Here is a 27,868-nt window from a genome sequence, read left to right as displayed (position 1 = left end):
TTGTTTTTTGCAACATACCACCTCACGTACCACCGATCCCAAGGAGTCAAATTGACTCCCATCTGAGTGCGCGGCACGCAACCGGCCACCCGAGCGAGCGTTAAAACATCTGAGCAGCAGCTTGACACCCCTTGATAAATCAAAATCAAAGAGGCCAGCAAGCGCATGCTATAAGGCAGCCACCTACATTTGCTTCATATTTGTGCTCTGTCACAGGAACTAAAAACTGCGATAAGGTTTGTCGAATGAAGATCAAGGGCAGGGAACAAGATTACGTCGTCGCAAATCCTTTTATTCATCGTTTTCTACAGCTTGTATCAAAATTTCACAGGGTGTGACAAACTATTTAAACATTTCAACGTTGACGACGTTCTTGTGCAGAAGCGTCAAACGTAAAGGTACTCCGACACGCGCAACGAGACCTCCCAGCAAGGGTGTCACCCTCTAAAATCGGTTAGATGGGGAGAATTAGCCGAAAAGGTGGACCCAAGTTGTCCAAAAAAAACTGATTTTTCCCGGGATTTGGGCCATCCTAATTGTTTCCCTCAGTTTGAATATAAAAAAATGATATTTTATAGTTTCAAAATTGCTTTCCTACGGAGCAATGACTTCACATCTTAAGTTAAGGTGAGCTGCTGGCTTGTGAAAAGCTTAGAATGTGGTGTAAGCCACAAGAAACATCGTAGTATATTGTAGGAAGAGATCACTGATGGTTATCGCTGTTACTGACCGTGTTATATAACCACCAGTCACGATTATGCGACAAATACACTTGACACTGTTAGAAAAAAGTGCGTTTACTTTCATCTGAACCATCCTTAACTTTTAAAAGCTGCCATACATTGCAGGTCAATCGTTTTGCATCTCATTCCAGTAGTCATCTTTTTTTAAAAAAAAGAGTGTCAAACGTTTGCAGACTGGCTGCACATATCAAGAACGTTGCGCGTCAAAACTTTTTGGCGCCCACAGGATGCCAATTGGCTCAAAATTAAGATTATACTAAAAGTGATGTTATGTGGTACTTGCTATCTACCATACCAATAGTTTAGACAATTATTCTGTACTTGTTTGATCCAGTATTCCGTCTTCGCTCATATGCATAGATGGAGCTAAGGGCAGAATGGGTGGAGGTGGGGTGGGGGGTGGGGGTGGGGGAAGGGACTCAAGTCAGCATTGGGGAAGGGGCTCAAGGGCTCCATACGTATATAAAGTGGACGCCCTTGCCCCCTAGGGCCAAATGATATTGGCGGCCGGCTCAGGTACGCCCCCACGGCTCCCGCGCCTCTAACCCAGCCTCCTACTGCAAGAAGGCCCTCTCCCCGCGCTTCGTCGCCACGTGCCTTTACACCCAATGCCCCGTCGCGACGCTCTGAGCTCGCGCTAACCACACGTGCCGTTTCCCCGTTGCCGAGCGAAGCCTTGGGTGCGACGCGCGTCGCTCTGGCGGCCGGACGGGCGGCGCCGCCGGGGGGCACTCCCGACCTTCAGCGCTCCGGTGTCAATAGGACGCGATTGGAGCCGTCTGGGGTTGATGCGCCGTCCGGCCCGGCCTAGCCCGGCCCGGACCGCGCCACCAGTGAACGTAGGGTGCTGACGGGGGGTGCCGACTGCCGACGGTGTTCAGGGCGCCTGTGCTGTGGCGGTGAGTGCGCTGGTGCTGCGCTGGAACTGGTGCGGGCTGGTGTTGGTGTTGGCTGGATTTGCGATCACCATTGCCCTGTTTTCTCTGCTGCCCGTGAAGGGTTGTCATATGTTTTGTGCGCTAGAGATCTCCTGATAAACCGTACCGCGCAGCACTGCGTCCGGCGCTGTTCTACCAGGCTCGTTGCATCTGCTAGCCGCTACGTGAGAGAGAACGCGACTGATCATGGACTGGGCCCTGCGGTACGTCTTGTCCACTGTCGATATTACAGTCGGCACGTTAGGGGATGCGATCACGTTGGCGTCGTTGATCGAAGTCCTGTCGGTTACGACGCGGCGAGATCGGCGTTTGGCTTGAGGACCATACAATTAAGACGAGAAACAAGTTGATCACAATGTTTACGAAGCGTTTTTAGTCACAGCTGCGTATAAATAATGCAATTTCTGTTGTATACCCGCGGCTTTGTACGGTGAAGAGCCAGCATGCAAGTCTGCATCGGATGCCATAGATGCGAGTATTCTATATGTTGAACGTTGAAGCCTCATTTTCAGAGAATAACGCATCAGTGGCGTGTGGTTATGATGGTGATGATGATGATTGGTGATGAGAATACTGGTAAGGGAAAGCCACAGATGAAGTTGTGTCGATGGTCACACGAGGTCAGCAGTCGACTATCCACACTGAGCTGAAGTGCATGCGGACCTTCAGTCTTTTGTTTAGGCTTAGTTTATTTTCAAGCTACACAAAAACACACTTGAAACGCACGCGCACGAGAAATGCCTGTTCAGCAGCGGGTAGCACTGAGCACCAGGAGGCAAGGGCACTTATTACGCTTTTCCATTCTTATCAAACTATTCATTTTCCGTTACATTTTGCCACGCATTTCTCAGCTGCAGCGAACAGGTCACAGATGAATATGGCAACTGAAGCAAATCGACTTCGCCAGATGTGGCTCTTCCCAAGGTAGCTCTAAGTGTAGCTCTTAGCCGTCATTTCCAAATTTTAGCGTTTGGTGTCTGAGCTACCGGTAGTTCAAATTTCTGCCACATACTCAAGATCGCATTGCGTACCGCCAGAAAGTGAGCAGTACGTTGTGAGCAGTCTCGGTACGTTGCGAACAACTGCGGCGTTTATCGCCATCGTTAATGTCGGGTAAGCGGAGCACCTCGAAGTCTGAAACTGGATATATCTTTTTGCAATTAGCTGTTCGATGCAATCCAGTTAACCGCTTCAGTTATCTCTAATTATAGTGCCCATTTGGACCAGGCGTTCACTGGCGTTGGAACGTTAACTGACGTCCACAAAAGTCTATATGCCCGCCACGTAACATTGCATAACGTTTCCACTGTTGTAGAGGCGTCTGAACGGACAGCCCTCCTAGGTTTATGGCGTAAAATAACCTCCTTTCATAAGCGGGGATTGCGTGCGGGTATGTCTCTCAACATTGGTAAATATCCAAGCTAATATTCGTTAAGAGACTCACTAGTCGTTATAACCCATCTTTCTACTGCATTATGCATTTCTTTCATTCTGGTAATCCCCCGTCTGATCAATATTCGTGACTATTGTTGCGAACCTTGGGGAAATCCAGCGAGTGGTTATTCTAACTCCGTGTCAGTACGTACTACATAGGTCAAAACAGAACACGCAACGCATGCAAATGAGACGCAGCGCTAGCGATACACATGATATTTTCTAAAACATCAGCGATTTATGACACAATCAGTACCTGCACACCATGGCCAGCTGGTCAATTTAGGTAAGTTCTCTGATGAAAGACATCGCTTTGCCCTTGAACTCATTGGAGTTTTTGCATTGGAGCGTGACAGCAGGGAGGCGATTCCACGCCGCCACGGCTCGATAGGGAAATGCCCTTTTCACGCACCCTAAGCGAGGGTGTTTTTTAACTCTCGTCTGCCGTACAATTTCGTCATCGGTGGTCCTGTTGTGCCGCTGAGAGATTTCAGATCGACGCCTGATCAAATTACTGATAGCCTGTGGCCGATCAGGCACGTACATGGCGCGATGCAAACATTTGCAGTCGCAGGGGTGACTGTCTCGTCGAAATTGGGCCAATTCAACTGTGTTCGGGATTCCGTGATGTGATCTGACCTGCGTTTGCCGGCAACAATTCTGACCGCGAAGTTAATGTCCTTGTCCAGGCGCGGGCGCCGAACGGCTGTTGTCGGGGCTTCATGCAGGTAAACAATGCCTGATGCGAGGGAAGATCAATGACTCAATTAGGTACTTTATTGTGGAGCTGGGAAGCACATGGCTGAGCTTGTTAATAGCTGTGAGGGAGCCAAAACAGCGCTGAATAGTTTTGGCCTTTTGATGCTGCCAGTTGAGATTTTTATCGATGAGCACCACTAGTATCTTGATGTACTCTGAAGGAGACAGCTGGGAGTTATTAAAATTCGCGCTTAGCCCGGCGGCTTTGCGGGTGTTGGTGGGCGTGCCAGCAACAATGAATTCAGTTTTTGATGGGTCGATCTTCATGCCTTTGTGATGAAACCATACTGAGACTGAGTCAATCGGACTCAACACACGAACGCAGTTGTGCGATACCACAAGCAGATAGTGGTGATTCATGCATGACCTGCATGTCGTCTGCATATGACACCAGTTTACACGTAGCTGGTACATAACACTGGATGTCGTTGGTAAAGAGGAGGAACATCAGCGGTCCTGCGGTGCTGCCTTGAACCACGCCGTAAGCGACCTCAAGTCTCGGCCCGTTTCCACCCTCCACAGTCTGTCGGCGGTCGGTGAAATAATCCGAAAACCAGTGTGGTGAAATACCATAGCATTCCAGTTTGGCTAAAAGAGCAGGGCCGTCTACACAATCGAAAGCTTTTGACAAGTCGGTTGAGCTGGTGCTGGTAACCATATCGGCGTCCATGTTGTTGTTTATGTGGGTTACTATATCGATGACTGCATGCTCGATGAAGAGCTGAGGACGGCACGCGTATTGTGAATCAACAAGAATGTGGTGACTAGTCACACTAGTCATTCGTTTAAGTATCGAAGCCATCACCTTAAAGATAATATTCCACCTTTATATGGGATGTTGAACTGACGCAGCCATCTTGAGGACCTTTTGATGCAGTTCACAGCCAAGCTTTTTAAGATCCAAAGCCCTCTGGTTCCTGAGTAACACGCCCGCAGAAGTGGCAAAAGGTTTATTTAGGGACTATTTGAAAGTCCCCTCCGCAATGATGATGTCATAGAAACGTCATGCGATCGCCGTTATATTACAGGCTGTTTTCTACTTATGGTCAAAAACAGCATGGCCGCTGATGCGTTCACAAAAGCGATGATGCGACACATATGATACAATCTGCGGAAGGTGATTGGCTGTTAGAAAGATTTCGCTGCTGAATGCGTGTCGCGAACGTAAGCGTGAGTACTTTCGGGTTGTGCGGCACTCCTTGTTAAAGGGGCGTTTATCCATATATCTAGGCTATGGGTCAAAGTTATGAAAAAGAATGTCACTGTCTGCAAAAAATACGACACCGAAAAAAGAATGGCGCTATGCCGAATGTTTTTTTTGTTGTTGTAAAGATGACGCAACGGTAACTATGTCTCTCTTCTCCTGCTGGCGTTTTTTCTTCTTCTACTCACGTATTCTAACGGGCAGCTCGGTTGGCGCCGTGTGCACCGGAGCAAAGAATCCTGTACGGGTTTATGGGTTAGGTAGACATTATAAAATTGGGGAAACGTTGCAAGAATTATATATATATATATATATATATATATATTGCTAAATCTTTAACGCACATTGTACGACAAATTTAAATCTTGAGCAAAAACATTGTCCTTCAAGCACAACCTTTCGTTATGCATTACCATGAACCCCCGTTGGGACTGTTTGGAGGGAGCTCACTGTGAAATGTGGTGTTGTGACCGAAAACGTATACGGGAATTGTGAGAAAACCCGCAATTTGACCATCCCGCGAGCTGTGCAAGTGTGGAATTACACTTATTTCACAAAATAGTGTGGATCAGTGACTTGAAATGGGTGTGATCGCTGATGGTGCGTGCCAGTGGCTTGTATTGATCTTGATATGATGGGGAGTGTGTGTGTGCGAGGTTTTTACTTCTGAGAGAGAGCGTTGGTTTGTATTCTTTAAGTCTACTGACTCCCAATCAAATGTGATATATCGACACCTGCCTCTGGCTTTATGTTCATGTTTGAACAGGGTAAGGTGTTGATGCTCGTAAACAGAAAAAAAAACACTAGCACCTATGTTGCAGGGGTGTGCAAAGACCATTTGCTACTTCATTACAGGGAGCTGGAATTGCTTTTGAACTAGGGTGGGAGCGAGAAATTCCATTGTAAAAAGACCGTGCTTTCAAGTTGGCATGGACTTAATATCATGAATCTGCCAACTCTTTTGGTTTTTAACATCTTAAGCCGTTAAGGTGAAACAGAAGGCATTAAAGCGTAGTAATTTCATGACAGTGTAATGAGCATAAACAATTATTAACACCAATAATTTGATGCTGTACTTTGCACTTCCCTTCCACAGCACTTTAACACAAAACAGCAAAGGAATTCAATAACAAAATAACAGAAAATTCAACGAGCATAAAACACTCAAACAAAAAAACCTTGGACTCCTACACATCAGCCCATCACCAAGTCAAGCACAATAGACATACCTCTGGCTTTTAATAAGATGGGGTCAGGGAAAACAAACATTTTGTCGCTGCTTCTTACAAAATACCCATGCTTATTCCATGAAAGTAGCCTAAATATACCTAACGTAAAGAGGCCTCACTTCATCTCATCCTGTCTCACCTGTTTGTATCACAGCGGCAGTTGTGAGTTAATGATTCTTGCACAATTCCTATTGCCACTTGCCATGCACTTAACCAACTTAACTTAGCTTAGAGTAGCCCATATGTTGTACATTATCAGCTCACCTATCTGTTGACAGCAACACCTGTGATAAAAAACATGATATAGCTAATTTTTGGCTGGTTTCAGCTTGCATCTTTATTCAGTTGATTTGTATATGCTTGCTGACATCAGACAAAGTTGCCAAAACACAAATCAAAATACTGGAAATCACTTTGAATAACTTATTTTGATTGTCATGGTTAACCTTTGTCAAGGGCAGTAATGGGTATGCTCCACAAAACAATCTCTCTTCTCCAAAAGTAACATAACCTTCAGATGACCATGCCAGTATTGCTGCTTGCATTTTCAGCTGCAGCAAAGGCGTCTATTTAGGCTTGCTTATTCATATTTAATGACAAAGTTTGAGATATTGCTTCACATTTTAAATGGGATGGTCTGACTACTTGTTACATACTGATATTTAACTCATATTATAATTGCTATGCAGCTTAGAGTAACGCTGTGTTAAAAATATAGTGCATATATACAGTACAGTCATTTGCCAGCCAGCAAACCATGACAACTATGGCAAACATCTGGTTAAAGCAACCATAAGGAACCATTTCAAGAAATGTGGGGTAAATAATCAAGAATATGGAACCAAATTAGCCGATTGCATGCCTTGTGACATCATGATTTGTCTTATGACAAAACTCGATTGATTGAAACAGAAAATGGCTAACTCTGGTTACCAATGATGTGCTGAAAGCATATAAAGTAAACAATTACTTGGTTCACAGGAGGCTTACTGGCTTCTTTCTGCTCCTCAAGACAAAAAAGTCATGCCTTTCGCATGGTCTGCTGGCAGACAGAGTCATCCCATTCACCCCCAAATATAAATATCAATCATGCCCACCCACCTACGAGATTACAATGTGAAACGAGTAAAATGTGCGCATGATAAACACCTCCAGAAGGCAGAATTTCGCCATCAAACGCTTCTGTATTAGCTGCGTCAGGTCTGCACCAATGCTCTGTATGATGGCCTCGTCAGGTAGCCTGGTGAGTTAGACACTCGAAAGGCTTACATTTATCATTACTGAGCACCGCCATGAACCAAGAAAACGGTTAAACGAGGGTTTAACAGGGCAAACATGGCGGCAAAAATAAGTTTCGTGCTTCAAATTGTGTCCTTCATTCCCTGTGAGTTGTTCACTCTTGGGTGCATATCAAACATGTTTGGGCGACTGGCGAATTAATCCAATTTATGTATGAAATACGTACAAGTTTGCAGTTGGAGAATCTTGCAGAGAAATTGGTCAACATTTTAGGCAACAGGTGGTACCTCTAAAGGCGATCCAAGAGAAAGAATAAAGTGGTATCACATTCGTATGATACCAAGAAAAATAAAAGTAGTTAAATAAATATCAAGACTGATACGTTTCTGGGAAAACTTGTAATCAGCTGATATGACTTAAAATCTGTTGAAATCAGTGCTCAAATGGTGATATTCATCTTGTAAATTTAATTTAGAAGACATTTCTTGAATCCTTCACTCCTGCATTTCGGGAGTGATGCAATTTAGTGGTCAAGTTTCCTCGGGGAAAAATAAATACGTGGAGTAAAATTCTCTACCAGGCCTTGCTGGTGTTTGCACCAGACTCTGCTTTCTTGGTGTGGTGGTGAGACGAAAAAATAAGGGATGCGTGAAAACCTTGCATTTGGCACACGGCTGCCGATTTTAATGCATTTTGTAAACAAACTTAATGCGTGCAAGCAGCTGGAGTCGCTGGGGTTCCTGGGCGTGGAGGTACCTGGCGCTCTTGCTCTGTACATGCATAGATATGATTCAGACTTAGGTGAGGCAGGACATAGCCATAGGTGTCCAGGCTCTGCTGAGCCTCGTTTATGCTTGGTGGTTTCAAGTGGGCTCGGTTTTGGATGACATCTGAAAACCTCAGAAGGGGAAATAGGGGTTTGGCATGTGTGATTAGACAATGTCAAGCAGGAGTGAAAAATTCCCATAAAATATGGGGAAAAGGAGTGAAAACTTCCCCCTCATAGGGTGTTGCTTTACACCCAAAGTCGGCAGTTCTAGGGCACTGCTTCATTATGATCTTGCCAATATTTTGAACCTATTGAAGCATTACATCATGTAGTGAATCCATTGCATACCATTATATTATCACTTTATTTCAGCAGTAGGGGTTGGTCTGCGCAGCTCATTAATGCACATGCGTGGTATAAGCTCACATGATGCAGCTTTGCAAAGTTGTCTTTCCCTTAAGAATTCTAAATTTTGTACGCAGGCAAGCATTGCTTGTGAGTTATCAATATTAGTCACTGCGACTTGTGAGATGCTGGATGCTGAGATAGGTGGGAAGGTATTGCTGTTGGTTCCTTGGATGGCAATTAATATTTTTATACTGAGCCATGTGTGCATCAGCAGCTTCACCACTTCCTTGCATTTCACTGATCTAACCATAATTGCCGGCACTTGTCATGTCTCCAGAGTCGTGCAAGGTCAGCAGGTTTGTAGTGTCATTTCACATATAACATTTTCTTGTTATACATGTGTTATTACTTGTGTGAACAATATGTTTGAGCGAAGCAGCCTGATGACTGCAGCATGTTGCATGGCTGTGGAAGCAGAGGACGTGTTTGCATCTTTGTCACCCATGTTTTGTGGATTTCTAAAACAGGCTGAGTGTGTCACTTACTGGTTGTGTGCTTTGCTGAAAATGAGTTGTATCTTGTATCATGTGTTTTTGGTCAGTCATATGTCAGATGCAGAGTTGATACAAGAATGCATGCTTGACCCATCTCTTCATGATTCAATTTATCATGAAAGCAGCAGGGATTGCAGTGACAAAGACCATATCATTGTTCATTATGTCATGCACCAGTACAGCACTGAGGTAGTGCCACGATATCACTGTTGACCCAGGCCATTACACACTGTATCACATTGGTTGACTACTCTATGTCAAGCATGTGAGATAACAGCTTATAATTTATGAATGATTGGTAACAACTCATTTAACAACGCCAAAGGACTATCAACGGTGAGAAGGCTGTTGCAACACGACGGTTATATTAGAGTTCACTAGTAACTGCATAAGTAATCCTAAGCAAACAAAACACAAAAAAATGTTTGGTAACCCAACCTTACCATATTTATCATAGAAATAGCAATGTTTTGGCCATCAATTCATAGCAATGGTACATATTAATTTTTGCATGCAGCTGCATTTTCAGCTACAAATGATAAAGGAAGTTACTACTGAGCACATCACATGATATCAAGGTCAGGACTACAGCAGGCAAGGATAAGTTAACGACACAGCATTCACATCCTCAACAGCCCTTGGAAGGTTTCGGCACGAGATTCATGACAGTCTTCACAGCACATTGTGCTTTGATATTAATAGTCTGCCCTAAAAGCTGGCGATCGCTGTGTTGCGTATGTCAACCAGCCCACCAAACCTTCTCTTACGACCAGAACAAAGACCAAAAATCCACAAACAAGCCACTCACTGATCCGCCGCCCAACCCAGCACCCGCGACGAGAATGGCTTGTTGGCGTCAGCTTTTGTGCGTTTCGAGCTTCCCTTAGGTCTGGCTGCCAGATGCTGCCAGGTATTGCTGTCGTCACAAAACCGTTCCATGATGCCATCAAACAATGATGTAGTGGGGCGCATTTTTACAAACTTTGAGGTTTTGCTACTTGGGGTAGTTTTTGAAGCTTGCACGCTTACCAATAGTTACAAGTAAGCTTTTCCCGTCATACCTGATGTTTATCTCAATATCTTCGAATGTGGAATATTCCCTTTAAGTTTTGCTGCGGGGTTAAACCAAATCACTTCATCCGGAATGTGTGCACCGTCTCCACAGTGTGTGGTGTCAACCAGCCCGCCAAACCTTCGATTACGACCAGTACCAAGACCAAAATCCACAAACAAGCCACTTATTGCCACTCAAGCCACTCACGCGCTGCACAGTGCGTGTTTGTCCATGCAATTGCTGCTTCAACCAAATATTTAATGAAGCTTTTCAGCCTTGTGGCAGGTTCATCGATATTGCAGTGAAAAATATTGTTTTTGCCACCGATTTTAAGACTTGACTGGTTAATGTCCCAAGGAATTTGAAGGCTATTTGCCTATTTGGCAAATTGACCGCTTTCATACTCCCTAAGCAGTAGTTCTTCACTGTTTTCCTGCGAATCTTTTTTCTTTACGAAGTGAAACTTCCCTTCTCACCGCGATGTGACAGGCTGTTCTCGTAGATTCGCTTACGCCGTGAGCCAGCGCCAGTCTGCACGGATCGGCAGAGCAGGCGGCGTCAACAACGTCATCTGTTCAACAACAGCGTCGCTGTCATCTGCTCCCGGGATGGCCTGAGGGTTCGGGAACGCAATGGTGATGACGTCACATGCGACCTGGCGCAGGTCTTCCGAGCCATTCTGCCACAAGGCTCTGGCCGGAGGCACCGTTGTTCAAAAGAGGAGCTCGACAGTTCGCAGCTGCGTTTCTCTGCCTTTCGATGCCGCTTCCAGCTTTTGTAATTTCTCATCCGAGCTCTTGCTTTTGTTCTGAATGGTTTCGTTCACAATGTTTTTTTCACTCATGTGCTTTTCAAGCTCAGGTATTCTGTTGGTGAGGTCGGTAATCTCGCCTTTTATTGTTTCAGCGGAAATTACAAGTTTCGCCCGAAAATTTATGTGATTCTTTTGGTTTGTCGCCCAGCCGCTAATCTTCGCCATACGTTCGTCAAGTGCGGTGTTCGTTGAACTTGGTGATCCAGGCCCACGTTTCCAGCCAGCCTTTTGACCATATTGTTAATAATTTTTTGTTGCGATTTTTTTAGATGCTAGCGTTGTCTGGATAAGCAAACTTATCTTCCGAGTTGCTATCATCAGACATTTTAAGACAATGCTGGTAACAAAGAGAGTGCAATAGCTGGTAGCTGCCTGCGTTATCACGGTATCAACGGGGATCGCGGTTTCCAGACACTCATGGAATAGTTACTTCAGGGTTAGGTACTGATATATATATATATATATATATATATATATATATATATATATATATATATATGTCCATAACCTTACTTAAGCATGTATTCGCCATGGCAGGGCTCCGGCCGGTTGTCGCATCTGCGCCTGGTCATTGCCCTGAGCACTTTTCGGAACAGCGCGGGCGGGAGCTGACCTGACCCAGGCCATCCCCGGCTGGTGGTCGGCACGGGACTAGGTGCGCCACAATCAAGGCACAGGCCAAGGACGTAGGGTTAAAAGAGCTCAACTGAGTCCCCAGTCAATGGCACGTCAAATTAGTGTGAGGTAAGTTGGGCAAAGCGATGACGTAATTTTCTTGGTGCAAATTATTCTGAAAAAGAATGAAGGTTGCCAGATTTCCGCACTGATCTGCGGCTACAGGTGCGTGTATTGTTACTGACCCTGGCCCGGTTTCCATTCCCTTACGTCCTTTGGTAAGGACTTAGTGGCGGATGGAGATTCCGGCGCATGGGTTATGGCGGTGCTGCGATGCGGTCTCCACGCTCGAAGTGAACGAGAGACCCATTTCATGACAACATGTTTTTAAGAAAAATTATTTGCGAAAACGTGCCTAACTTCGACGAGGTTTAGTACTATATGCCACCGCGCTAGTCCAGCCTGAAACCGCAAGTATTAAGTTCAGTGCATTCTGTCTGTTGGATTATCAGGCACAATCCAGACTTATGCATGAAATGCGCATTAACATAGCATATCAGTGTCGTCTAATAAACGACATTGTTTGGCCTTATGCCAGCGATATAGCTTAGTCGTGCAACTGTACCGATATGCCCGACGCATAGCGCACGCCAACTGATTTATTATTGCTTATCAGTGAACAAACAAGGAAAGGTGCCGCTCCCCCCCCCCCCCCCTCCAACACACTTTCAGACCGAGGGGCATGCCCCCAACTTAGTTGAGCAGGCATGCATTAAAAAAGGCATTGGTAGTGCCGTGCCCACCTTCGATTATGTATGTGTGTGAGCGTGCGTGCATGCGTGCATGCGTGCGTGTATACGAAGGGTAGTGAAATGCTATCCAAGGACCGCCTAGCTGCTGTACTGTCTAGCAAGACCTTGGGGAACTTCCCAAATGTCTGCAAGGTCTTTGGAAATTGTCGGGCCCATAGGAAATCGGTTTGTTAGGACTTAAGAAAGATATTTTGATTGCAATACAAAGAAATGGGAAGACATTTTTCATTCCATGTCCAAAATAAGAGCCCAATTTGGAACCGTGCATCAGTCACTAACCATTATCTGGTCACAGTGTCGGCTAGCTGGCTAGCTGCCGGTGCCGGGTCGGCTGGTCGTGGACACAATAGGCTCATTTGGCCTAGGTTTCTGTTCTGAGAAGCGATTACCTAATCAGCTGGGGGGTGAGCTGAAATCCCTTAGCTCTTTAGAAAAAAGAGGCCAAATTCGAAGAGAAACTTTTTTGGTGTGACTTTATGGGCATGTTAACACGCGCCCGGACGGCCGGTTGGATACCGTTCGCTCGGGTAGGGGGTCAGTTTGAACGTCCACGAGATCTCAGGAACTAAGAGGGCTAGATATACCAAATTCGCAAGGTTTGTTGACCTGTAAGTGAACTCACGAAGGTCACAGTTTCAGGTTCCTGGGTCAAGAATTTTGGGTTAAATAAGGTCAAACGAGGTCATATTCCAAACTGGTCCCCAAAATGCCCCAGAGCGTAGATAACTGTTTTAAGCAAAAGATCACTTGCTCATTTGAGGTCAGTGACCTTGTTTCAACTTTAAAATGTCATTGTGACCAAAATAATCCAAAATTGTTTTGAGCTCTGCATTTGGATATGCGACAGAGATTCCGCTTGGCAGTATGTCCCAAAAACAAAATATTGACGTGGGTCATTTTAGGTTAGTGACCTATTCTGACCTATAAGAAGTCCGCGGAAGGTGTATAACACGGCTCCTATCATCAGTTAATTTGGAATGAGTCCCAGAAACTACCCTTTACAGCAATCCCTAGAGTAATGGAACAGGTTACTCCGTTGGTGGATCAGGTTGAACGATTTCCTAAAAATTGCCTTTGTTGAAAATATGGCCTGACTTTGACCTGCCATATATCAGCAACCTCACAAGGTACGTCTAAATTGGAGATGCCAGACGATCTGCCATTCAATGGTCTACGACTATGCAAAATTTGGCGCGGACACGTCGCGCCGTTCAGAAACCATTCCGGAAAAACCTTCGGCGGTCAATTTGACCCCTACCCGGGCGCGTGATAAACCATTGCGCTGGCCTGGCCTCTCATCTATTTTCTAAAACTATACTCCCTGTATGTTGGGTGGAGAGGGAGGATGGGGGGTCCAGTGTCGGGTATGAAGTGGGACAGGGCCAATGTCCCGTCCAACTGCCGATAAAATACGTCCCTGTGTATTACATAACGGGTAAACATAGTTTGCGCACACGATCCCACAAACGAAGTTCGCCGTCGCCCACTGACATAGGGTGAACCAACCACTGTTTTTCATTTCATTCGCTCTCTCGTTTGGTCATGTTGTACATGCACTGATTTGGATGGCTGTTTGACACAGAGTCACAGTGAAAATGGATTAATGTATGTCCAAAAATTACTGATCTGTACATTCCAGAATTGCGATCCAATAGTTTTCATAACAAGGGTGACTTGGGAACAGCTGGGATACTGTCCTAGTTCTTCACATATTCCCACGTTTACAAATTTATTCGGGTATCGGTTCATAGTCCTGGGCAGTGAGGAACTCTTCCAAAATGCTTGTGGGACGTCATGAAAGGTGCGATGCGGAGAGGACCACCGCCGCTGAGGGCTCTGCTACCTCCCACGTCCGGTCGCTGCCGCTGCGACCGCTGGCCTGCGTCCACATCTGAAGGGGTGCTGTGCTCCGCTCTGGAGGCGACGGTCACGACACGCGCGCTGGGTCTGTCACGACCCACGAGTCCGTTCCCGTGACCCCGCCGACGTCAGAAGGTCACCTCAGCCTGGAGCTCCCGACGGGACAGGTCCGTCCGTGCCTAGCCTATGTCAGTTTCGTCCAGACCGGGCTGTAAGAGGCCTCATGGCTCGGGGCAGCTGTGGACTGTGACTGCGCCAGTTAATATTTAATTCGCATACCGAGCCAGGCGTCACGTGCCTGTGCTACAAGGTGTGCTTATGGCGTGATTTGGGGGCGGTGCATGGAAGGGGAGGGCTTGTTTGCCGCAGAGGGTTCGTCATACCCTATCACTTGGACTTCCAATTAGGTAAAACGAAGCGCTGTGTTGTATGCATAGACCGCCTCGAAGACTTCGAAGTGTCCTGGCCATTCCTAGATGCGCCGAAGACGTAAAGCCCATGACAGCGGACTTGTATTGCGACGCGGATGGAATACGTGGAACGAGTCTGTCAGCTGCGATTACGAGTATCCAGATGTATGCGATTGTATCCAGTCTGCACCAGCCCTGCGGTGTGTTTGGCAGCAAGGCAAACGGAAAGACTGGCGTTCCACGAAACCGGTGCCCGCCGGACAGTCGAGCTCAAGCTGACCCGGTGACTGTCACATATACGGGTGGAGTTCGTGTCTACAGGACGAGCCGTGTTCGGCCCCACCGGTGGGACGTTACATGCATTGGGAACGAGTTTGGCATGCTGCCGCATTGGAAAGCGAGGTGTTGAACTGTTGTTACCTGCTTCAGCAGGTTATGCCCGCCTGCCGGGAGCTCCCGCATTCTCGGTGACGCGTGCGGTCGCTGTAACCTGACACGCCCCTGTGTGGGAGAGAATGCGTCACCCGTTAGGAAATAGCGCCCTGGTTTCTGTGAAGATTGGCACTCTAAGGCCACTTTGCCTCCAAGCAATCAGCAAGTGTTGGAAGAAGCAGCGGCATTTTGTGTCAGGTGTGGAAATGCTGCTACCAGTTCTCGCTAATACAGATGTGTTATCCTGCTGATGGCTCCTTTCTTCAACATGATGGAAATCGCTGTAACTCTATGCTGGTCTTTTCAGCTGGCACCAGTTATGACCATTGCTTGATCATGTATACCTCATTGCTCGATCATGTAAATTGTGAGCGAAAGCCTATTTCAGGTCCGTCTGTCCGCCCTTCCCACATTCCAGCACGGATTCCTTCCATCGCGTTCTTGCATCACAAACCTTTCATGTTTTCTTGAGCACTGATGGACATCTATCTCGAAAGGTAAACCAACAGATGCCATTTACACCGATTACTCTTTAACATTCACCAGCGTGAATCACCTTCTTCTGCTACACAAGCTTCGCTATTCTTTTTGCATCGCTGGCCTTGAGTACAGCTGGCTGGAGTCGTACCTGAGCAGTCGTTCACAACGTGTAGTACTGAATGGCAAGCAGTCTGACTGGATTACAGCGCGATCTGGTGTCCCGGAAGGCAGCATCCTGGGACCGTTGCTGTCCGCCTGCTTTTTGGCTGATGTTTCTGACCAAATCGAGAGTGAGTGCCTTATGTACGCTGATGATGTGAAAATTTGTGACCGAATCGACAACGTAGCAGATTTTCCTACACTTCAGGCGGATTTGGATCGCCTCTGGGAATGGTCCAAAAACTGGGGACTGAAACTGAAACCAGCTAAGTGCAATACCATCTCATTCACCCTCGGCACGTCACCTGTTCACCACTTATACGCACTAGATGGTTACCGTTGGATAGCTGCCAGCAAATTTGCGATCTTGGCATCCTTTCTGGACACCAAACTCGCCTTTGCCAATCACATAGATTCAACTGTTTCAAAAGCAAATAGGGTGCTGCGCCTTCTCATGCGAAGCGTGCAAATTGCTTATTTTGGCTGGTTTCAACTTGTGTTGTGATTAAATAGCTTGTTGACGCCAGACAAAGTTGACAACACATAAGTCCAAAGCCCCTAAAATCACTTTAAACAACTTATTCTGATTGTCATGGTTAGCCTCTGTCAAGGCCAATCGTGGGCATGCTCCACAAACAATCTCTCTCCTCAAAACGTAACATAACTTGTAGATGGCCACAAAACCAGTGTTGCTGCTTGCATTTTCAGCTACAGCAAAGGCATCCATTTAGGCTTGGGTATTCATGTTAATGACCAAAAGTTTGAGATGTTTGCCTTCGCATTTGAAATGGGATAGCTTGACTGTTTACTGAAAACTAATATCCACCTCATATTGTAATGGCTGCGCAGCTTAGCGTATTCCCATGTTAAAAGATATAGTGCATATCTACAGGGCAGTAATTTGCCAGTCAGCAGACCGAGGCAGCTACGGGCAACACTTTGTTAAGACAGACATGAGGGACCACTTCAACAAATTTAAAGGCAATTATCAGGAGTATGGAACAAGTCATTTAATGACATGTCTTGTGGCTTCATAATTGTCTTACGAACAAACTCGATGGACTAAGACAGAAAAGGGCCAAATCGGGGTAAAAAACGTACTGAAAGCAGATAAGGTCAGCAATTAGGTGCTCCCTGATATGCATATGGTTGGCTGTTAGCAGTCGCAGCCAAGAGGTGTCGCCACTTACGCGACGGAGTGCTTGATGACAACCGGGGTCGGGTACTCAGCTCGGATCGGCGGTTGTTCGGGAGTCTGGAATGGAAAGAGCCGTACGCGGCTGGTGCACCGAGCGAAATGTTTCATTGATCATCCACGGATTGATCACTCTCCAGGAGAACTTTACTGGCTTTTGAAGGACAGGCTTCTTTCTGCACCCCCGCCCCCCAAACGAAGAGTCAGTATCTTCGCATGGTTTGCTGGCATACAGGATCATCTACTCCACACAAAATATAGATATAGGCCATGCCCACGTATCAACAATCATGCCCATGTATCAACACACACGATTAAAATGCGAAATAAGTAAGAGTAGATCTGCATGTGAAAACAGCTTCGAGGGACAGAATTTCGTTACCAAACACTCCTGTGTTAGCCACGCCAGGACTGTCCCAAAGCTTTGTACGGCAGGATAATGTAACGTAGTGAGGTAGTGAAGCTGGAATGGCCTAAATTTATCGTTATTAGGCCAAGCCACGAACCAAAAAACGGCTGACTAGGGGTTGAACAAGGCAAAAAATAGCAGTATAAAATAAATAACTCCTGTGCTTCAAAGTGTCTCCTTCATTCCTATCACTTGCTCACTCTTGGATGCACATCAAACATGCTTGGGCGGCTGGCGAATTAATCCAATCTATGTATGAAATGTGTACGATTTTGCAGTAGGAGTGTCTTGTAGAGACATAAGCCAACATTTTAAGCCATAGATGGCATCTTTAAGATTGTCGGGAAGGAAGGAAAAATGAAGTTGTATCACATTGGTATGAGACCAAGAAAAACAAAAGTAGAGTAAATGACTACGATTGGCCCTGTATTTTGGTCCAACTTTGCGATCAACTCATTTAACTAAAAATCTGTGAAAACGGAGGTGCTCAAATGATGATATTTAGCCTTTACATTTCATTTAGAACGCATTTTCCTGAATTTTTCACTTCTACATTTCGGGTGCTGTGCAATTAGGTGTCAAGTTTTTTCGTAAAAAAGAAATGCGCGAAGTAAAATTCTCTACCTGGCTGTGCTGGTCTGTTTATGCTACGCTTTGCTTTGCTGGTGTGACGTTTGCGTGGTGTGACCAAAAAAGCGGATGCGTGAAAACCCTGCAATTGGCACCCAGCTTCAGACTGAGAGATAGATTTTGTAAACAAACCAAACTGATGCATGCAAACGGCTCGAGTCGCTGGGGCTCTCGGGGTTGAAGGTACCTGGTGCTCTTGCTCATATATAGGCATCGTCAGATGTAGGTGAGGGCGGGACATAGCCATAGGTGTCCGGGTCCTGCGGAGCCTTGTTTATGCTTGATTGTTTCAAGTGAGCTCGGTTTTAGATGACATCTTGAAACCTCGGAAAGAGAAATATGGGTTGGTATGTGTGGTTAGACAATATCAGGTAGGAGTAAAATGTTTCACATGAAATGTGAGGAAAAGAAGCGAAAAATTCCTCCTCATGGGATGTTGGTCTACACCCAGAGTCAGCAATTCCAGGACACCGGTGTAGCTGCTGCTGTTCTGAATCCTTATTCCTTGAGGATATTCTCGGCAACCCCCTCCCCTGAGGATGTAAAGGATATGTTATCGTCAAGTTTGAGCCCAGTGCTGAAATTTTACGTGCCTGAGTTAGTCATTTTGGCACGTGTGAAACTTTGAAGTTTATGGCCTCGACGGTGCATGAGTTGCGCCTGTTTCTCGAGATCGTGTCGGTGACAATGGGCTCAAAGTTGACAAATAATTTTTCTTTATCGCAGGAATTACCGTTAAGTGCGGTTTTAGACTGAAAACATGTGTTAGCTTTTATTCGGATACGGAAACAATGCGATAATTATCCAAAGTTCCCTTGAACCAACTGCATCCGAACCTCTAGCTTGCAAAGCGATTTGGAATAAGATTTGATTCGATTCTCGAGGTTTGAATCAGGTGCTTTGAAACTACATCATCTTAAAAAAGCAACACGTTATAAATGCTATGGGAGATTCACGGATGAAAAGTAAGAAAGTTTGATACAGTTAACTAAAACAACTCTTATGATGAAGCTGTTTGGAAATGGTACCAAACTAAAAAGAGGAAATAACAAAGCTATGCAACATATTTGTACTACAATGCAACCTATTTGTCTGTAACTTGACGGTTCATAAACCACCTCTTGCTTTTGCAAACATAAATATTTCTTTTGAACAGGATCAAGTGCACGTTATCGCATGACATTTTGCTACACGTACAGATGCAGATAATAGATCATAGAAATTGTACGAGCGACACAGAAGTTACACGTACAGGTGCAAATAATCTACAGATATCGCGAAGCATCTAACAGCTCAGGAATGAAACGCAACTACCATACAATATATATTTTGATTGGAATGACGTTGGCCCTGGTGTTGACGCTATTTTGCTGGTTCACAATAAAATGTAAAACCAATTTATGCCAACAGGTTTAAACTAATGACTAACTGATTTATTCGAAAAATACAATTGATTCGAATCCTGATTCCGTTTCCAAGTATTTTGGATCAGAATTGGTTGCATTTTTGTTGAGTTGGATAAATTACAAGTTTGATAGACACGTTTATCTGTCCTGGAGTGTGTAACTATCGTCCAGACTAGTTTTGCAAGGTCAGGCTTTCATAGAAGAATCTGGACAAGCCAGGGCAAGCTTGCCATTTTTGACCAGATCTGACCATTGAAGGCCATTTATCTTAACTTCATTTCCACGATTACCAGTAACGCTGTTTCAATCTCTGTATTTTTAGCTTTCCCCGTCTACAATCATCATTTCTGGGGCAGGCGACAATGCTGCCCATTCACTCTTACCTGTGCGCAACCATGCCACCTACCAAGTGATGCTTGTTGATGACTTTGTTTTCATGTACGTATGGCTTGTGATTAATTGCTCTTGGGAGGTCATTTACCCCAAACGGTTCATGCCGAAAGAAAGGCAAGACGCAACGAGCAACGGCATTCCAGCATATGTCTTTAGTCCGGCGTCTGAAATAATAATGGACGCCTGCCAAGATAACGGACTCCGATCGCTTAAAGTTGTACCATGTTTAAGAGAGATCGGGGTTCTGATTCATCTGATTTCATTCGTTTGAAGTCGTCCATCCAAGACGGCGCATGCCGAAGGGAAGTCAGGACGCAACGATGTTCCAGAATTTTCCTTTGGAGGTCTGGAATTTACCTACGTCTGCGATAGTAATTATGGACGCGTGGCAAAATCATGCATTCCGACCGTTTAAAATCGTACCATATTCAAGAGAGGTCGGGGCTCTGATGATTGCGTCGGGAAAACGACCAGAACTGGCAGATGCGAGCAACGTGAAGCGTTGCACGTGGTAGGTATGGTTACCCGTATGTAAGGCACAATAGACGGACACAATTTGCGTAGGCGCGGTTGTTGAGTGCTGTTCGGGGTCGACCACACGCAGTAAATGAATGAACACACATGGCTGCCAATGATTTCAAACCGGCTCCCTAACGTGCAGGTAATTAGACACCAGCATTGCCGACATGCCGGCGGTAACCTGCCATCTTCCGCAGCCCGGACTGCGGGCGGTCCAGCCCCCCTGCCGTCCGCCATGACACCTAAACGGCAACCTTCCGTTGCCGCAGATGCGCGCTGTGCGAGCGCTGGCGCTGGTGGCGCTGCTGCTGGAGGTCAGCGCTGTGCTCAGCTACCCGCGAGAGGCTGCTGACGTGGGCGTCCTCTCGCCGCAAGATGTCGGTCGACGTGGCCGAGACGAGCATGCTGAATGATCGGCCGATTATCGGTGGGTGACGTGGGCACTCACTGGCCTGATCACCGCCGCTGGCACTGACCGTCCGCTGGCACAGTTCTCTGAAGCAACGTTTTGTCGGACGCCTTGTAGGAAGGTTAAGAATATATCAGATCTAGAAAAACTTTGCTCGTTATTGCGTATTGGTCTCGTATAGAGCCTCATGATAACACGTGTGGATGTCGATAGGTGTGGTCCGGACTGGGAAGTGCTGTGTTTATTGATCCTGATTATGGGACGCATTTTAATTGGGTTCATTTATTTCCTTACAGTTGTCTGATCGCTCCGTTTAATAATGCTGACGTCTCGATGCTTGTAATTACACATATTTTGACGTGTGAGGGTTCAGGTGATTTGAAAAAGCGGAAATTCACGATTGTTACGCGCAAAATGTTGAAAAATGTTTTTTGTATACCACGCTCAGGAGGGATCATGTGAGGTAAGAGCGCCGTTTGTGTTCTACGTTTAGCGAATGGTGACGACGCCTTACCTAATAAAGATATGTAGGCACCCATGCAACTTAATATAGATAGGCTTAGGCGGTACTTGTGTCAGCCGCGGCGGCTGTGCTTAATTTATACGAAAACTAGCAATAACTCAACACAATCAAAAGAAGGTATTTTCCGAAATTATGTCATGTGATATCTTCCTGATTGGCTCAGGTGTGGGAGAAGATGTGAAAGCGCAATTATGAGGCCTTATATTTAGTGCAATCAAGGATGCGGGGCTTTACGAAGCCGTTTATTCAGCCTACACGGATTAAGCAAAAACGCATCCGTCCGCTACTGAAGCCTGTGGCCGATGTGGAAATGCTTAACTAAAGGCTTAACGTGATATCCGACCAAAGTCTCCCGCCCCGACATGTGCCGATGTACGTTAATCAGACGCCTTCATAAGATGCATTATGCTCGTCATTGTAATTCCTGCCCCGCCCCTGTTGCACGTCGTTGCACGCATGCATCAAAAGGTGATATGGTAGATCATTGCTTTGACATTGTAATGACCAGTCAACTCTTGGGTAAAAACACTGACCTCCATCTGCGTTGCCTTGGGGCAGTTGAGTACCGAAGTACCGAAATGTTCTTCTTAACGTCAGTCAGTCAACAGGTGGCGCTATGCTAATACGACACTCAGCACGTGATACCAAGGAACAGACTACCTACACGCACTTGTGTACCATGAAGTTATATTACATCATAAAACAGAAGAGCCTCCCACTGTCCCGGTTGAAAGAAGCTTACGTCCTGTGGCGTACGCCGAAGTGTCCGGCTCCATCATTTACACATATTGAACATCTCTGAAATGTATTCACCGTTGATATGCAGCCAGGCAGCTTGAAGGCTATAATTATAGTAATAGACGGCTGAACAGGACCATGCGTTACTGAGTTTTTTCATTCAGTGCTCATTATTATCTTAAGTGGTAAGAACACACTCTCACCATGAGTCGTTTGCTTAGCTCATTTCAAAAGCGAGCTGTCCAAATTTCTGCCCTTGCTCCTGTCGGTCTTGGCAGGCCCAAGTTCATCACACGTCGCATAGCTGTGGCTGTCTTTGCACGCGCCCGGGTGGTCCGATTAAGTGCTCTGCGCTCGGGTGGGGGGGGGGGGGGCAATGCGACCGCATTGAGATCTAAAAAAAATTAAAGAGCTACAGACACCACATTCCCATGAAAGGAAGTGCTCAACATCAGCTCACTTACGTCATATCTTGAGGCCCCCCAGGTCGTGAACCTCCGGATCAAATAAGGTAAACTCAAGCTAAGGTAAGGTAATATAGGTAATATAATCAATAAGGTAAGCTTCCATCCGGGCACGTTTTACTACAAAAAGTGGTATATAAGCGGCTCCTGTCAAGCAACGGTGGAGCGCGACACAACCCGAAACCATGCTCTGATGCATGTAGTATGGTCAACACCATTTGTTTGACAATATTCACTGCTGTTGCGCAGGCATCCTCTCCCAGGAGGTGCCCAGGAGCCTCCGCAGGGCGTTCGGTAACTACACTAGCTACATCGCCGCCTCCTACGTCAAGTACTGGGAGGCGGCCGGAGCCAGAGTCGTCCCTATCCGGTATGTGTGCTTAGATTCCTTGCAAGCGCCGAAATGGCTGTCTGTCCTGGCGGTAATACCTGGGCTGGGCCTGCGCTTGGTTCGAGCTCGTTTTATGACGTCCTGGTCTGACGTTTCGTGTGGGTCCTGGATGTTGCTTTCATATCCATAGGCATTATCCATAGGCATCCAATACCCGCTGTAACTATTGAGGAATACAGCATCAATACTGTTTGTGGTGATAACGTGTATAGTGGACCAAAAATGGCATACGTTCTCCACAGTTTCACATATTTCAGTAGACTTTTTGCTTTTAACATCTTGTGCCATCCACCCGCTCGTTTTACAACTCTCACTTTCACATTTCTGCGTTGCCACTTCAAGTAATAATGCAACGCGCTACTATCCCTGTGCGAGTCACAAACGCTGTCACTTACGATGGCTGCGTCGCCTATAACCAACATTATGACTGGTTGATGCTGTCTGACAGCATCAACCAGCCCCGATCCTACTACCGCCAGCTATTCAGCTGGGCTGAACGGCCTCGTCTTCCCCGGCGGCTCGGCCAAGCTGGACGTCAGCGGCTACGGCAGAGCGGCGCGCATCCTCTGGGATATGGCCGCACAGGAGCCAAAGGTGACGGAGACACCAGTCTTCTCAGCAGCAATTCGATGTCGGAACGCTGTGTCCCCCGCTCTCAGCACCAGTCAGTTTAGATGGTCGGAAGTCGGACCTGGAAACTTAAGGCGCTAAATCAGTACCTGCAATTTCCAGGAGACCAAAATGACCTAGGCAGCGAAGCTGTTGCAAGCAGCCCGCCCACTAGCCGTATTCTCGGACACCGGCGTCCCCTTGGAGTGCGTCTGTGTTCAGTGTTCGGCAGGCGTCCTTGGCATTGTAATGCTTGCTGGCAATGGCCATATGTTCGAGTTTATTACGAGGTAGTTGAAGCAACACTCGTAACACGGGCTTAACCCCAGTGACGCCCAGACTGCGTTTCTTGTCTTGTCTTGACCACACTGCTCGTATCGCAATTTTTAAAAACCAGTTTCCCGAAAGACTGGCTTATTTGTTTGTGCTATGATAAGTTGCTGAGCGACTTCACGCGATCTCAGCTCTCACTGCATCATCTATAACATCTAACTTGAGCATTCGAACTCGCCTCGCTCTCTAGGACTTCTTTCCCATATGGGGGACGTGCCTGGGCTTTGAGCTGCTGACGTTCCTGGAGTTGAACGAGAGGAGGCTGGACCGCTGCAAGTCGCAGAACCAGGCGCTACCGCTGGAGTTCACCGCAGGTTCGTGTCTGCTCCGGACTGAGAGGAGTGTCAACTGTGCAAGTTGGAAGGCTGGGGTGGGCGAACGGTGCCAGTCTTCTGTAAACAGAACATGTCACTGATGAGAAATGCGGCAAGCACGCAATGGAAATGGCAAGCACGGAAGGGAGTGGCATGACAGTGATTTCAGTTGCTCATCTCCAAACTTCACAGCTAAAAAGGTGCAGCTTCTGATTCTGAAATCAAAGTATAATTCACTTGACGTTTGTCATACACTTAGCATTAAGTTACCTGTCTACCTATGGCGGGTGGGGACTGGCTTTCCGTTAAGGCACTGGCTATGTGGCTCCGGATCTTTGACTTCTCCGCATGTCTTCAGTCTCACTTCCCATTACTGGGACTGCTCCGTGTGCAACAGATCTATTGACGTGTCTTTGATAACGTCAGGACTGGTGCATACATGCCACATTTCCGCAGATGGCTTCACTAGCCGCATGTTCTCCGGAACCAGCAAGGCCCTGCTGAAGGCGTTCATGGAGCAGAACGTCACCATCAACTTCCACAAGTACTGCGTCTCGCCAGAGACCTATCGGAACACCTCACTGTCCAGAAACTATCGACTGATCGCAACCAACCGCGACTGGGACGGCCAGGTCTTCGTCAGCGCCTTTGAGCATAGGATGTGAGTTCCATCGGCTGCCTCCTACCTAACCTTCTGCCTCGCCCATAGCCTGACTGCATTCCATCGCTTGGTGAGAAGATTGATTCGGGTAGCAAGGGCTAATTATTCAAGATTTCAACACCTTGTGCTCTTCCATTTTTCCAGATAATCTTGGTACAAGATGAAAGAGAAATCTTTACGTTCCTGCACAATGATTTAATTGAAACCACTGGCCATACACCAAACACAAATTTACGTTTAATTGGCCGGCTTTTGCGGTACACGCTCTTGGTTCAAAAGAAATCTTCGGAACGCCAGGAATGTTCTCCTTATCCCATAACACTTTCCCATAGTTTGGACCTCAGCTCGAAACCAGTATGAGACGAGTGCCACGTGATGGCACTTTAATCATTTCATTTCATTAGCGTTCTTCAGGCTACAGCTTAATAACTGAAGCCGTAATGCAAAAATTGGTCAGAGCCGAGATGTTCTGGAATTACTGGAGTGAAACCAATATTTCTGGGTACTTTTGGAATGCACTAGAAATCAATCGAATCACATATCTATTTTGAGTCGCCCTATGCTTTGGCTAAATGCTCGGATGGTGGACATTTTACGTGCACTCGCTTTGCCCAGTGGCAAAAGGGCCAAGGCGTTTTGTTTTTTTTTTTAGTCCGAGAAGCAATTAACTCAATCGCACGAAACGTGAGCCTGCGAAGTTTGTACGTGTCGTACACGCCATACTCGACCCAGAAGCCTGAGTTGAGAACAATCTATTGTGAAATTTATCGTCATGCATTTCTGTGTTGGTTGATAGCTTCAAAACACCTGCGAGGTTGATGATGCTCTCAATCGCCACATTTCTGTACTTCCCGTCCTATGTATCAATACGAACATCACCGGAGACCGCGCCAGGCGTCGACAGGACCAGGATCCTCGGGCAATAAAGGGTCGCGGACCAGCGACGCCGCGCCAGGCGTCGACAGGACCAGGATCCTCGAGCAATAAAGGGTCGCGGACCAGCGACGCCACGTCAGGGGGCTACAGGACCAAAATCCGCGACCATTAAAAAGTCACTGGCCAATGACGCCACTTCCGGTGAAGGCGGGACCAACATCTTCGAACAGTGGCATGCCACTGGCCAGTGACTCCAGCCTGCCGATTTCAGCCGACCGGTCTACGGCGTTCAGTTCCATCCCGAGAAGAACATCTTCGAGTGGGGCGAGAAGACCAGCATCAGCGCCATCCCCCACTGGCCCGAGGCCATCCAGGCCTCGCAGTACCTGGCCGACTTCTTCATCAGCGAGGGTAAAGAGTGCATTAGGGCTGGGCGTGGATTACTTTCACAATTGTGAGAGGGGGGAGCGGAAAAGGTACAGTCAATAGAAGCCCCGTGCTCGCATGGTTGCTGAAATGCGTGAAGTTCCAGTCGTCTTTACAGACAGGAAGCTGCTGTGTTCGCAGTACATGCGCGATGCCATCATGGAGCAGTTCTGCTTCTACGTATGTTTAAAACCTGCAGGGCCAGAAATGCATTGAAAACATCAGATGAACGCTGGAGATATGAACACAGATATATCAATGGAAACATCCCTAATCACAGTTGCTCGTTCCTGAATCGGGCTACTTTTATAATGCGTTCGCATTAATTGGTGCCGTCTTGCTCAGGTTACGCTCCGCATAGGTACCAGGACTTGGTCGCGTTAGGTTTGTGTCCATACCATATCGTCGAAACACGTGCGTACGATCGGAAATAACGCTCGCCACTGTTTGCAGTGCGCAAGAACCGTCACAGGTTTCCCAGCGCCGCTGAGGAACACAAGCACCTGATCTACAACTACAAAACCGAGTACACCGGGCTCATCGGATCTGTGTTTGTCCAGTGTTATCTGTTCGATTGATGGCTGGCGCTGTTCCGCAACATCTGACATCTTGCAGCCTGTTTGTGGTGCACTAGCAGGTTATGGTCTCCGCAGTCGACCCCAAAGTCCCCAGCTGCCCGACCAACTTTGCAATCAGCTCCTCCCTATATTCGCGTAGCATGTAGGCGAAACCCGTCAAGCCTTAGATTTGGGTGACTTTGTTGTGTAGGCTCGGCTTTGTAGTGTTTGCTCTGTTTTGGCATATTTTTGTGTCGGGTATTTTGTGCACGGCATATGCATGTATGCTTTATACTGGTTAAGAAAACCTTAATGCTGATGGTACGCACTTGCAAGGTTTGCAGTTATATAACACGGTATTTTATACTGGCGCTTATTTGTTTCTCTCAAGAACAACCAAGTATTTCAGACCAACTGATATAACAATCCCAAATGAACAAAAATGCTAAACGTGACGCGTGCACTCATACTTTAATGTTTCATTTTTTACAGGAATGCAGCACACTGTGTTTCGCACTGTTTGATACAGCATTAACATCTGAGGTGGTGATATATACGCCTGTAACAGGAACCACATAACATAAATGGGATCCCCTCCCATCCCCACGCGGTAGTTCGTAGTCCTTTCCTGTCGTAGGGCATCACTCAACATTTTACCTCATGTTTAAACTTTCCATATTCAGTCTTCTCCTATTGTTCACAGGTTTCGGCTGTGTGTTCTTCCGTACAAATGTCATGTTACTCAATACAATATTCAATACATTTTATCGACCACCCGGAGATAGAAGAGATACCATTCCATTCCGGAGATGGAGCGAGCTACTTTGATTACAGAGACAAAGCGCTGCACCATTTGGCGTAAGACAAACACCAGCGAGCAGAGACTGATCGCATCCTGACCCGAGAGGCCGTTCTTTACAATTGACCATCCTCTGTCACAGGAATTTGACAGGCAAGAAGCAACCTGTAGCAAACCTGTAGCAAGATCATTGTGCATATAGACGACACATCTGTCTTAACGCCGTCTAAAACATGGGGTCCTTTCTTTTCTAGGCGTGTGCAGTCTCCTACGTCATAATCCCCGTAGGTCACTACAAATGCTACCAAACATTCAGCTATTTCGCGACAAACGTTAGCGTAACATAAGAGGGATAATTATCCA

The 27,868-nt window shown here is 46.5% G+C and overlaps 1 protein-coding gene across 1 annotated transcript; it reads left to right on the top strand.

The window, feature by feature from the left end:
- Nucleotides 1–1,542: 1,542 nt before the first annotated feature.
- Nucleotides 1,543–27,486, top strand: LOC119101555 (gamma-glutamyl hydrolase-like). The gene is given in 9 exon segments (XM_037224902.1): nucleotides 1,543–1,642; nucleotides 20,675–20,832; nucleotides 22,789–22,909; nucleotides 23,379–23,418; nucleotides 23,420–23,524; nucleotides 24,063–24,186; nucleotides 24,643–24,847; nucleotides 25,995–26,134; nucleotides 26,603–27,486. Coding segments are annotated over 8 exon segments (912 nt in total). The 5' UTR covers nucleotides 1,543–1,642; nucleotides 20,675–20,780; the 3' UTR covers nucleotides 26,728–27,486.
- The last annotated feature ends 382 nt before the right edge of the window (nucleotides 27,487–27,868 follow it).

This window comes from Pollicipes pollicipes, unplaced genomic scaffold, assembly GCF_011947565.3.
Source record: "Pollicipes pollicipes isolate AB1234 unplaced genomic scaffold, Ppol_2.1 Scaffold_4881;HRSCAF=5763_pilon_pilon_pilon, whole genome shotgun sequence".
Lineage (NCBI taxonomy): Eukaryota > Metazoa > Arthropoda > Thecostraca > Pollicipedomorpha > Pollicipedidae > Pollicipes > Pollicipes pollicipes.
The sequence above is the reverse complement of the archived record's forward strand: the minus strand, read 5'-3'. Positions and strand labels throughout refer to the sequence as shown.